Source organism: Prunus mume, linkage group LG1 (genome assembly GCF_029339155.1).
Source record: "Prunus mume cultivar Tortuosa linkage group LG1, ASM2933915v1, whole genome shotgun sequence".
Classification (NCBI taxonomy): Eukaryota; Viridiplantae; Streptophyta; class Magnoliopsida; order Rosales; family Rosaceae; genus Prunus; species Prunus mume.
Genome location: NC_142698.1, coordinates 7,735,946 through 7,749,259, shown reverse-complemented (window position 1 = coordinate 7,749,259; position 13,314 = coordinate 7,735,946). Strand labels below are relative to the sequence as shown.

The window sequence follows — 13,314 nt, the reverse complement described above, 5'->3', positions numbered from 1 at the left end:
ACGTGGTTGATGCAGTTGACGTGTCTTATGCAATGCTTGATATGTATGGGCATTGAGGGTTCGTTGCCAGATGCAGGGTGATTGTATTGTCACAAAGGAGTGTGACTCATTGTCTAGCTATGAGGCATGGCGCTCATGGGAGATGACACTTGTTGGTGAACCTCTTGCGGAGTTGTGAGAGTCATGAAATCATGAAGATGGGAGAAGGCTGACTGGGATCTAAAGAGATCTTGAGCTCCATGGATTGTGCTTTGAGCAAGCGAAATGTGTGTTTTGCTTCTGTTGCACCGCTCCGCTCGCTGATCTCGTGATACTTTTCATGCCTCCAAATCCAAACACGGTTTGCAAAGCTATATATGTTCAAAAGTGTGGGAGTTGTGCTACAGTACTATACTTGACTTGAAGAGTGAAATCCCAATGCGTTGACCACAGAAAACAATAGAAGACCTGCCCATAAAAAATAAACAAGCTAGGGTGGATGTCAACGCAATCTTCTCAAGTCAACATTTAGCCATTATGCCTCTCCTCAATTCAAGGATTCCACCATCCAGTTTTTGTGTTTATATTATTATTAATTTGGTTTCCATGTAAGTCCCTCATGGGGTTTTCTACTCTTGTTTAAATTCATCTCTTGTATTACTTTTACAATTAATCAAATATACAAAGTTTACTGTGGAAAATAACTTTTGAACCAGTTTCTCTCTCTCTCTCTCTCTCTCTCATCAAAAGTTGGAGTTGGGCATTAGATGATCGACATGCATTTGAAAAGGCTGAGCATATGATGCGAATTTGAAATAAATTTGTTGCAATACTTTTCTATTATAATATAATAATATGATATGTAATATGAACATATTTATTTGATAGACACCGTTAGGCCGATACGAACTGTAGTTACAAATCGGACCAAGATTTACCTTTCTCACTCAAGTTTGAATCCATTCTCTCACTATTTTTTGGTAAAAAATGAAAAGAAAATAAACACTAAGGGCACTTGAAAATCATCTTTAACCATCATGATCCATCACATATCTCAATTATTTCACACAAAAATCACATATTTTCTTTTACGAGTCAAGTCAGTACCCTACTTGCAAAGTTCATGGATGACATGTAAGCCAGCATCTTTGCCTAGCTTCTTCTACTAATTAGTTTCTTAAATGTATTCATTCATCATGCATCAACACATGATCGATCACAAGTGCAAACCTAGCTAGTTTTGAACTCCCAAAAGAACATTTCCTTTTCCGTTTCATGTTTTTTTTTTTGGGTGATCAAGGGCCCATATGAACATTCTTCACTCCTCTATACCTAGCTAACAAATTCAATTGAGGCAGTCATCTCAACAAACACACAGATAAAGACATTTGAATATCCACGACAGTAGAGCCTATGATTTATTGAAAATCAGAATGAGCAGTAACCATATGTTGCATTTAGGTCCGTAGGCTCCTCTTTAAACGGTAATCTTAGAATGTGCTGTCAACATTTCACAGATTGCACACGAGAGAGAGAGCTGACCCACCCACTGATTGCTTTTGCTCTTCTTTCTCAGACAAACAAAGGGTAAATTGTCGATAACTGCGTGAATCAGTGAAAGAACCGCTTTTTACCGCAACCAGTTACCGCGTCTTGTCGATATCATAGGCTAGTAGATTCTTCTCTCGCACATGAGTTGCAGAGTTTAACAGAGGTAACGTATGTTGGTTAATTATACAGTGTTTTCTTGTGTGAGAGGATATAGCGCGCGCAAAGCAAGCCATAGCTTCAGTTAAAATTGTCACGGACAGGAGCGAGCGACTGTATAAAAGAAGTCAAGCAAGCAGCCATGGAAAAGACAAAAAAGAATGGAAAAGTCAACGCGTTCAGGCCAAAAAGAATAGAAAGAAAGATTGATGATGATATCTCTACATCCATTTGGGAATAATCAGTTTTTCTAAAATTTGGTTCGGAAAAAGTCACATTCACTCTCAAAATTCAAAATGATGGTCAGGTGCGTGGGATGTGATCATTTAACAGAAAATTAGTCGAGTTTAGTACATGTGACCTAATTAGAGGATGGCTATAACGAGTTTTGGATATCATGGATGAAAAAGCAAAACGGTTGTTTCGAACAAAAGAAAAAGGAAAAGCAGGTTACTATAGGTAATGGAGCCCATTCATATATTCGCCCTAATTATCGCTATGGAGAATTCTATTTTACCCAACACTCCTGCATCACATTGGTTATTTTTTATTTTTTATTTGTTATATATGGTGCCATGGACATAGTCCCCCTTCCTATTGAGATCTTGCATCCACCAAGCTCTTAGTCTTTGCGAATCTACTGAATTATTCCCTAAGTTATCTTTGGGGAAAAAGCTAGACGACATTCAAACATTCAATGAAGAAAGGGGTGGTAATTTTCGATATGACCTGTTACACGTCTCGAAACCCGCACATGAAATTAACTGTTCAACCCAACATCAGTGGCGGATCCATGATTTTTTTTTTCTTCAGGAGATGAGCAATTTTAAAAGGCTACCCAAATTATTTGAAGGAGGATTTGAACTACCAGAATTATTCAAATGAAGATTTAGATACTTTCTCTTAAAGTACCGTTTCATTGTTTAGTTTTTCAGTTGGGTGTTAGACCCCGTTTCTTCACCAAAAACAGTACCATTCCATAATTGTATAATTGAAATAAATAAGGGTATGAGGTCTTACATTATTAATCTACTAAAATTCATATTAAATAATCAATTAATTTTATGAAAATCAATATCACTTAATCTAATCGAAATGCATATCAAAGTATCAATTCAATAAACAAATCAAAATGCATACCTCAAATTGTGCGTTGTGCAGCCTCTTCGAGTTTGCTATTGATTAAATGAATATATAGAGAGCCAAATCAGAAAAAAAAAAATTATAAAAAAGAACAAAACAGAAAAAGTGAAGATTAAAATAACCCTAGAAGAAAACAAAACCATAAGAAAAGATTTTTTTTTAAAAAAAAAATTAAAGAAAAGAAGCAAATTGGCGTGAGTTCACCTTATGGGTCTACAACAAGCAAAGAGATATATTCTAGTTTCAAGAAAAGCAATTCAACTCAAGGATTAAATCCTCTCCGCGGCTGAACTTGGAATGCTTTTGTATTCATATATAGATTAATTTGCTTTTGATTGCAGGTTATGTGGTGTGGCGTGGAGTAAAGACTATGGCTTCTCTGTTGTTTTTTAAGGCATGGTCCAAAACGACATCGTTTTAACTAGGATATTTATTAATATAAAAAAAGTGCGAAGCTCTTGTGCGAAGTGCAACAGTGCAGCAGCCAAATATAAGACGTTACTGAGGCATTCCCTCAAACAAGTGGTGGGCACCTTCAACACAGATCAAAGGGGCAAACCCATCCACCACCATAGTGTTTTCTGGTGATGGGAGGTGCAACTGCACCTTCTTGCACCTCTGTAGATCCGCCACTGCCGGACATAACACGTTTATTAAAAGAGTCGGGTTTGGGTTAAGCATTCGTTACTTGTATATAATCCTGACACAACACGAACATGACACGACACGACCCATTGCCAGCCGTCTTAAAGCCTTGTTAACATATTAGTACTCCAAATAGTATGATGCATTATTACCAAGGATGAAAATATCGGCCGATACCTCGATCTATCCCTTTTTTTAGGTGTCGATACAGATACAGGAGGTAAGCCTATTTCTGCCCCCTTATCGGCAATATATCCTCGATAACCCCCGATATCCTCGATATTTACCAATATTTTCTGATACCAAACAAATAACCTAGAAATTTGTCTTCAATTTTGAAAGTAATCATAGGTCCCAGACACTGAATCAATGTAAAAAACGAAGCTCTAATACTTAGTAGCTTCTCCTTTCTTCTCTCCTCAGTCATTTCGGCTATCTTTGGCTCTTCCTCTCCTCTCTCTGGTTGCTTGGTTTCTTGTGTGTTTCATTTTATTTTTCACCTAATCTTCTATCTCTCATTTTTATCGTTAAGTCTAACTCTTGTAATATAATGGTGGGTTATGTATTAATCAGTTGGGTTGGGTTATGTTTGAATAATGTTGTCTTTGTTGTGTTAAGTCTAATTGTATTTATTTTCAGGATTTTCATCGCACATTATATATACGCATATTTCATCATATGCATATGTTATACTTAGTATATTTTGAATTTTATTTGTTCAATACATTCATGCTTAATATCTATGAAAGTTTCACTTCAAAATTTCGTGTTTTTAAGCCAATATCTGTCTTTTTTGTCAATTTTCCCTGATACCTAAAAGAACATCGATATATCCCCCGAAATATCTGTAAATTAAAGGCTCAATAATATCTGTATCGCCGATATTTTCATCTTTGATTATTACCTTTTTTAATTTTTAATTTTTTCATTCAGAGGAGTGCAGCATGAATATTTTGAAGTGCCAATAACTGCTTCTTATAATTACATACCTACATAGTTAACGAGGTCTAGCCCAATGGAAAAAGACATTGACTTGCAGACCAGTGGTCTTATATTCGAACCCCTTGACACCTTGATAGTGTGTATGAGAAACACACATTTCAAAAGTTCCAAAATATCATTACTAATTGGAATTAAAGCAGGACAGTAAGTCTTCCCACTGCTGGTCGGCAGCCCACTAATGCCATGTATCGTTCCTCCTTGACGTGTTGAACTTGAAGCAATGCTAATTTCTCAGTCAAGACAATGAAGTGTGAATTCATATAATCATTCAACGTAAGGAATGGTTCACTGTAAAATTTTGACTTTTTTCAAATTGTTGTTTCTATATAATGTGTACTGTACCTGAGGCCCTTTTCATTCATTTCTCATTGAAAGATTGAAAAATTGAAAGATGGCATATTATTACTTTAAGATGTACCATCTTCTGACTTTGTACCTGATCTCATGTGTTGTTCCTCCTTCCTTAGCACAAGACTTCAATTTGCCATTCAAAGCTGTGAATCTTGGGAATTGGCTTGTTACAGAGGGTTGGATGAAACCTTCTCTCTATGATGGCATTCCCAACAATGACCTTTTGGTATAGTTTTATTTTGCTTAGAGCTACTGAATTCATCACAAATAAGCATATATATTTTTTTTTGGGGTGTGATTTCGTTTTACAGTTTTGCTTTTCTCTACTAAAACCACAAATAATCTGAACTATTCCCTACCGGAAAAATATAGTTCAAAGTTTTTTATTTTGAAATCATTTGCAGGATGGAACACAAGTTCAATTCAAGTCCACAAAGCTGCAGAAGTATATTGCACCAGAAAATGGGGGTGGCAGTGGTTCCGTTGTTGTTGTCAACCGCGATTCGGCCTCTGGTTGGGAAACTTTCAGGGTATGCTCTTCAAGCCAACATTAATGCAGCACTACCAAAAGCCAGATAAAAATTGAACATTATTTACCAAAAACTAAATAAGTAAATTTAACTCCATAGGTTTTTTTCATGTGTAATGCAGTTGTGGAGGATTGATGAATCGTCTTTCAATTTTAGAGTGTTCAACAAGCAGTTTGTGGGATTGTCAAACCAAGACCAGGGAACCGGCCTAATTGCAGTTTCAGATTCACCTGGAAACACCGAAACATTTCGGATTGTAAGGAATGATGGTGATAGAAATAGAGTTCGCATTCAAGCATCCAATGGTTTATTTCTACAGGTGATTGTTTCCTCTGGTAGCATTGAGCACCAAAGTTCAATTTATTTGTCACATATATACATATGAAATGGAAAAGTGACCAACAAGTCAATCTCAAGAAAATCATACTTTTCGTTGTAATTAGGCAACATCAGAGACACAATTGACTGCAGATTATGGAGGCTCAGGTTGGGAAGATGATAATCCATCTGTCTTCATAATGACAATATTAAGTGACAAGACCTTAAGAGGTGAATACCAAATCACAAATGGCTATGGTCCAGATAAGGCTCCTCAAGTGCTGCAGGTAAGATTCATATGATTTTCAACAAGAAAAAACAAAACAATATTGTTTTCATGCAGCAAATCAGAAGTAATCAAATTGAATTTATGCTTAACAGGATCACTGGAACAGTTACATCACCGAAGACGATTTCAGGTTCTTATCATCGAACGGCTTGAATGCAGTGAGGATCCCAGTTGGATGGTGGATTGCAAAAGATCCAACACCACCTAAGCCTTTTGTTGGAGGCTCCTTGCAAGCCCTGGACAATGCTTTCACATGGGCACAGTAAGAGTAGTTGCAACTTGTTATAAAGTTATGTTACACATAAAACAGAGAGAGAAAAATTACTTCAAATTGGTATTATTGCTGTTTCACTCTCTCTGAACACATGTATGCAGAAACAATGGGCTGAAGGTAATTGTAGATCTTCATGCAGTTGAAGGGTCCCAAAACGCCAATGACCACAGTGCAACAAGAGATGGCTACCAGGAATGGGGAGATTCCAACATACAAGACACTGTGGCAGTCATAGATTTCTTAGCATCAAGGTTTAAAACTTAACGAACATTCAATTCTTTACTAAACAAATATAAGATTAACCTCACCCACTTATGTTTATGGAATTTACTTATTTTGCTAACCAATAGCGGGCGGGGTGCCCTACTAGCCCAAGGGCTTGGGGTGAGCTTAGTCTCCATCACACAACAATCAATTTAATTCCCTGCTTTATTACAAGCCCACACTACAAGGCTTATAGAACTGCATAGAACTGATACCAACTTAACAACTAATCTGACACCTTTTTCTGAGCAGATATGCTAATCATCCAGCTCTTGCAGCAGTTGAGTTAATGAATGAGCCTATGGCACCTGGCGTCAATCTAGACAGCCTCAAAAATTATTACAAAGCTGGTTATGAAGCTGTACGGAAGCACACTTCAAGCGCTTATGTGATCTTATCAAACAGATTGGGACCTGCAGATGCAAAGGAGCTTCTCTCATTTGCCGGAGGCCTCGATCGCGTAGCCATAGACGTGCATTTCTATAGCCTGTACTCGGACATGTTCAACAGCTTCAGTGTGCAACAAAATGTGGATTTCATCTACAACCAACGAGCTTCTGATCTCGATGCTGTGACCACTTCCAATGGGCCCCTCACTTTTGTTGGTAAGTCACTACTCACTATTAAATAAGAAATCTTGGGCATCACTAGCATTATTTTTATGGGAGTTTCACTAAAACACCTAAAATGGGGGTTGAAATTATAAAAAAAACCCAAGCACTATTTAAACATATAAACACACCAAAAATTCATCATTACACACACTCAAAACCCATTTATAAACACACCCAAAAAGTTGACTTTGGGGTTGATTTTGGGTGTGTTTCTATGTTTAAATAGTGCTTGGGTTTTTTTATAAATACATGTCTAGGATTGAGTTTATTTATAAATTTGTATATTTTTATTTCATTGTTGAATGAATGCTAGCTACCTTTCCCTCTTACCTTCTTACAAAAAGTATGTTGCAAATCCATTAAATATTTGTTAAGTGTTGTAGCACCTTTATCAATAACCTGAGCATAAATCCTTGCACCGTTATGGGAAATAAAAATACCTATTTTAGATTTATAGTCAATAGACAAAGTATTCAAACCACGGATAAAAGGTTCGACACATAAAAAAACAAAAAAGGGGATAAGATCTCCTTGTATAATGCCTCTAGTGACATGTAGGCCTCATCATGAACATTTTCTCACTAGCATTAATCTTGAGCAATTTGTATTCATTTTGATTTCCATATCATTCAAAATAAAACATGTTATTGGAGGTTTTGATGAGAATATATTGTGCAGGAGAATGGGTTGCAGAATGGGCGATAAATGGAGCGTCAATAGAAGACTACCAGAGATTTGCAAAAGCCCAGATAGATGTTTATGGGCGTGCCACTTTTGGATGGGCATATTGGGCTTACAAGTGTCAATACGATCACTGGGGTCTTAGGTGGATGATCGAGAATAACTACATAAAACTCAATTAGATTAGTCATATTCTAATTGTAATGTAAACAAGAGAGCTGCTATTGACATTCTAAAAGGATGAGCGCGTGATGACTTTTTAGAATGCCAATAACAGTTTCCTATAAAAATAAACAAGCGCATAAGCTTGTAACTATGCTTGATGTGCTCTTAAGTGCTAACCTAATAACTGCCCCTTTTGGCTCCTAATAACAATATTTTATTTTATTGTTTTTTTTATTTGATAAATATTTGTTTTGCAATTTTACCAATTCAACTCGAGGATATGTTCGAATGTAAAATTTCATGCAGGCTTGTTACACTTGAATCATACTCATTCGTGGATACTATTTTTGTTATTGTTTTTTTCTTAATAAAGGGCACAAAAAACAGGGCTATGCTATAGAGGATTAGTCCATCCTCTTAACAGCAAGCAGGAGAGGGAACCTTGCCCCTGATAGAACGCCTCTCATTCCCCTAGACACATAACCGTATAAACCTACTTGTTACAATCCTAAAACAATACATCAACAAGGAAATCTAGTGGTTCCTCAAACCAAGTAAGAGTAGTCCCAATGTGAAAAGCAAAACATGCAATTCGATAAGCCACCTCGTTTGCAATACAACAAATATGGGTAAAGCCATCCTCAATGATCTGATTCAGTATGGCCTTCGTGTCTTCCATGAAAAGACCTATCATGGATCTATCAGTAGAAGAACCTCGAAGCGCTAAGATGATCTGGAGAGAATCATTCTAAAAAATAATGTTACAAATACCCCTTTCCATTGCCACAGCTGCCCCCAATCTGGCTACAATTGCCTCAATGAAGAGCGGAGAAAACATTGTCATTGCGAATCGCATGGCCCGCCACAAAACGACACATTTGATCCCGCACCAGTGTCTAACTAGCTTCCCAACTTCCAAGCCCTGACTACTTTCATTTACAACATTACGTTATTATCTACCACAATAATAAAGTATTTCCTGAGCTTTAAAAAAACTCCCTAGTTATTGGTGTCATATCTGAAACCAATCAACTCATGACACAAAAGATTCTTTTGCAGATAATGCAAGCTGAAATATTGCCCAAATTAATTTACTCGCAAAAAAAATATATATATATTGCCCAACTTTGTTATAGTTCATACAAATTTGCATTTTTTGTCTATTTTGTTTTCAAGACGTTAAATTTGTCCGTACAGTACTATCCTAGCTTAAAACGCTATTCTCATGTTATTGTACCATCGGGGCGGAGGTGATCGGTGCATAGTTATATATCATTTTTCTATTTTTTTAGCTTTTGATTTTGTTATGTTTTTAGTTAAACTTCTATTTTTAATCTCTTTTGTGTTTGTTTCAGTATTAATGCATTTTGAAGTCAAGTTAGCTCAAAACTGTGTCTGCAGATCAGTCCACTTCATAAATTTGACTGTACGTACTCAGAAAGAACCAGCTAATGAGCCATACATTATTGGAAAGATGTGGAAGTCTAGTTTCTGGAGCATTTTACGGTTCACGATTTCGAGTCTTCTAGAGGAAGTTATGTAAGTTTTGGAAACTTAAGGTGAAATTCGGCAGCATCTGCGTTACTGTGCCAAAAATGATATTTGAAGGCCTTTCCAATTTTTACTTGAGCTGGGCCACATATGGTTGGAAAGATGGCCAAAGAGCTTCAAGATCTATATTTTTCAAGATTTTTCAAAATGGAGGAACAAGCCTAAAATGAGCCTACAAGCTGATTGCAGTGCATTGTCATGCATGATATATGCATGAGCTAATTGTTTTTGATGAGGAAGTTATGTAAAGTTGGTGAAGTGGGTTCTGTAGGTAGAAGCAATACTCAATTCAGATTTTTAATTCCTTTATGCCTATAAATTGTGAGGTTCCCTAAGCTTACAAACACACCCCTAGGGGGGAGCTCTCAAACATCTCTCTAGAGCTCCTCTCCCTTCTCTCCCTCAAATTCTCTTAGTTTTTGTTTTAAGTTGTCAATTGTTGTAACAAAACCTTTTGGCTAAATTTTCCTTTATGTTTTTCTTAGTTGTACTTTATTTTTTTATTGTAATGTAATTTATTATTTTAAGTTTTCAAGTTTGATTAGTTTCCAAGTTTCAATTACGGTTATTAGTTTCCAAGTTTCAATTACGGTTCTTGTTCTTATTCATTATGCTTATAAGTTAATATACTTGTTTGAAAGATTGAGAGTAGACACCATGCTTTAATTCAAATTGAACTATGAATAGGAAGAGTATGTATGAACATTAGACAATATGAATTAGATACATATTTGGTTGTTTAAAATATTCTTTTATGCTTAATGGATTTCTAGTGTTTAATTTAGGTTCGACAACAAGGATCTAATTAAGGAATAAGGAATACAAAGTTAAGAACAGACACCATGTATTAATCATACTTTAGCTAGAATTAATCTGAGAATTTGAATTGAGCTTGTTAACTTGATTGCTTGAGACTTAGAATTGGATAGATTCCTAGTGTAATCTTCGCAATCTTTAAACTTTGTTTCCATTTCTGTTTTGTATAGGAAATCAAATGAAATCAATCTATCATCAATCCTCGTGGGATTGACTTCGCACCTATATATGCTATACTACCGAACGCTCGTGCACTTGTGAGTATCACAAGTTGAGGATGCAACTGAATCAATTTTTGCGCAGTTGAATCCGACAACAACAAGAGGTGTTAGGCTTTTGATCGGGGAGGGTGGTGTAGATCATCTTCTCTTGAATTCGACACAAACGGCGCTGGCAATCACTTTCGAAAATACAATTTCTAAACATTATGGATTTTCTGACATTTGCACAATGACCCCTTATTTATAGAAATCTGATTTTTGCCACTGTTCACTATTTACCCCTTCAACTAAATTCCTCAATTCAAACTCGAAGTCCACCCTCGTTTTGCCCTTACACGTTCGTGACATCGAGCTATAACATACTATCTAAGAATCACAAATTTCTCAATTGAATTTCTTGTACGTCCTTTGAAAAATCATAAACTTTAACAAAGAGGCGTTTTGGTCCAAATTGAGATTACACTCTTAAATCCATTATTTGCAAATCAAACCAACTTCATAATTGTCCACACATTTTATTAACCTTATATGATTTTTCAGAATTTTGAAGTTATGACATTCAACCCTCAAAAAGAATTTCGAGTCGAAATTCAGCCACACTCAGCTTCAACAAACATGCGCATACTTCCTCCCTTATTCAAAATTCAACTATGAAAATTTTCAGAACTCGTGATTATAATCATCCTCTTTAGATGTTATAAGCCCCACCAATTAGACATTCAATGACAACAGGACAAAAACAACAAGTCCACCACAAACCACTTCATTACATTTTGAATCTCATACATCCACCTCGGTTACTATAGGCTTAGAACTTTGACCCTCAATAGTAGCCTCTGCAGGCCCCGAACGTCGTTCCTCTGCAATTGTGAGGGACTATCTTTTGTGCATGGAGTGTAGGCATGCTTTCCCTTGGAAATTTCTGGGCCTACCAATCATAATCTTGATGCTTTGGACTAGTTCTCAACTTGTGCCTCAGATTTTTACATTTTTCTTTTCACTGGCTAGTGTTTGGGCCTAAATTCCACTCCCCCAGCCCAATTGACGCTGGTCCATATCAGAAAACAGAAGTTTGAGCTTTATTTGAAATTAAAAAGCCCAAGTGGTTTTAAAGGCCCAGATCTTGGTGAAACGATTAGCAAAGGATCAAAACCACAATCAAAGATTAATTGCCATTAAATGGCAACTTAATCTAAACAAATCAAAGCTTCTAAATTAAAATCAGGATTAGGCCCAGCTTCACTTTCATCACCATTGATCTCAACCCCAGATTGCAAGTTAGCAGATTTTTTGGAAAGATCTTTTCTAAAAAAGAACCCACGTGATTTTCTGACTTTGTGATGTAGAACAGATGGCAGATTTTATCGCGGTTGAGTAAGAAAAGGGACGTGGTGAGTCGTTTGGCCTTTCAAAACTGCATTCGAAGTTCGAAGTTAATTCCAAATAAATTCTGTTTTTCCGTTTCGGAGTTACATAGTTAATTCCCAAAATAAATTCTGTTTTTCAGTTTCGAGTTACGTAGTTAAGTCTCCGAATTAATTCTGTTATTCAGTTTTATTTGTAATAACTCCCCTAGCAGTTACAAGGGTTGAGAGTTGTGTATTTAGACGGGTTCGTCTAACGTTTTTTGGCAGCGATTCAGATTTTAATCAAATTAATCAAAGAGAGTTTCTCTTAATTTCTGGTGGATTCCAGTTTCCTTGTTACTCAAGGTTTTCGTTTGAAACCTTATTTGCTTGTGCTGCGTCAAGTGGTATCAGAGCGGGTCTCTCCCGTCTTGGTATTCTTGTCTTATTATGGGTGATCGTGAAGCTGATGTCCCAGCCCCAATTACTCGAGCAGATCTGGACGCTCAAAACCAACGGATCGACAACCTAACCACCCAATTTGGGGAGATGCGAGAATTGTTGTTGCAAGCTCTTGGTGGCAACCATAGGCGAGGAGGCAGGGATGACGAAAGAAGAGAAGGCAGGGATGGTAATCGAAGAGAAGGTAGAGATGGCGAGAGAAGAGATAATAGGAGGCAACTTATTCCGGATAGTGAGTCAGAGTCAGAAGAAGAACTTGAAGAACCACCACCACCGGCTAATAATCCTCGTAATCGTAATCGTAATTACGAGAATTTTGGCGACTATCGGATTAAAGCAGAAATTCCTAACTTTTGGGGAAATCTGAAGATTGAAGACTTCTTGGATTGGCTTGTAGAAGTGGAGAGGTTTTTCGATATTATGGAGGTTCCTGAGCATAAGATGGTGAAGATGGTAGCTTTCCGTCTTAAAGCTACAGCGGCTGTTTGGTGGGATCAATTGCAAAATTTACGGCAGAGGCAAGGAAAGCAACGGGTTCGAACATGGCGGAAGATGAAGTAAACGCTTATGATGGAACGATTCTTGCCCACAGATTATGAGCGATTCTCTACCGTATGTACCTAGGCATGCGCAAGGCACCCGTTCGTTCTGAATATACCGAAGAATTCATGCGTTTGGCAGAGCGAAACCATTTGACCGAGACTGACAACCAAAAGGTCGCGAGGTACAACAATGGGCTGAAGATTTTCATCCAGGAAAAAATTGGTATGCAGAATATATGGACTTTGCAGGAGGCGATTAACATGGCATTGAAGGCTGAATTGTTGGAGAAGGAGAAACGCCAACCCAACTTCCGCAGGAACACGACGGAAGCCTCTGAATATATTGCTGGTGCTTCTAGTGGCTCAGGAGATAAGGGGAAAGCACAGCAGCAGAATCTTGGAGGATCGACAAAA

At 37.1% G+C, this 13,314-nt stretch overlaps 1 protein-coding gene across 1 annotated transcript; it reads left to right on the top strand.

Moving 5' to 3' along the window:
• Positions 1-4,852: 4,852 nt before the first annotated feature.
• LOC103333785 (putative glucan 1,3-beta-glucosidase A) lies at positions 4,853-8,205 on the top strand. Its single transcript, XM_008236679.3, has 8 exons — positions 4,853-5,053; positions 5,232-5,357; positions 5,479-5,676; positions 5,801-5,962; positions 6,057-6,226; positions 6,340-6,489; positions 6,755-7,107; positions 7,795-8,205. Exons 1-8 carry the CDS (start codon positions 4,868-4,870, stop codon positions 7,977-7,979), a joined length of 1,530 nt encoding a protein of 509 aa, XP_008234901.2. The 5' UTR covers positions 4,853-4,867; the 3' UTR covers positions 7,980-8,205.
• The last annotated feature ends 5,109 nt before the right edge of the window (positions 8,206-13,314 follow it).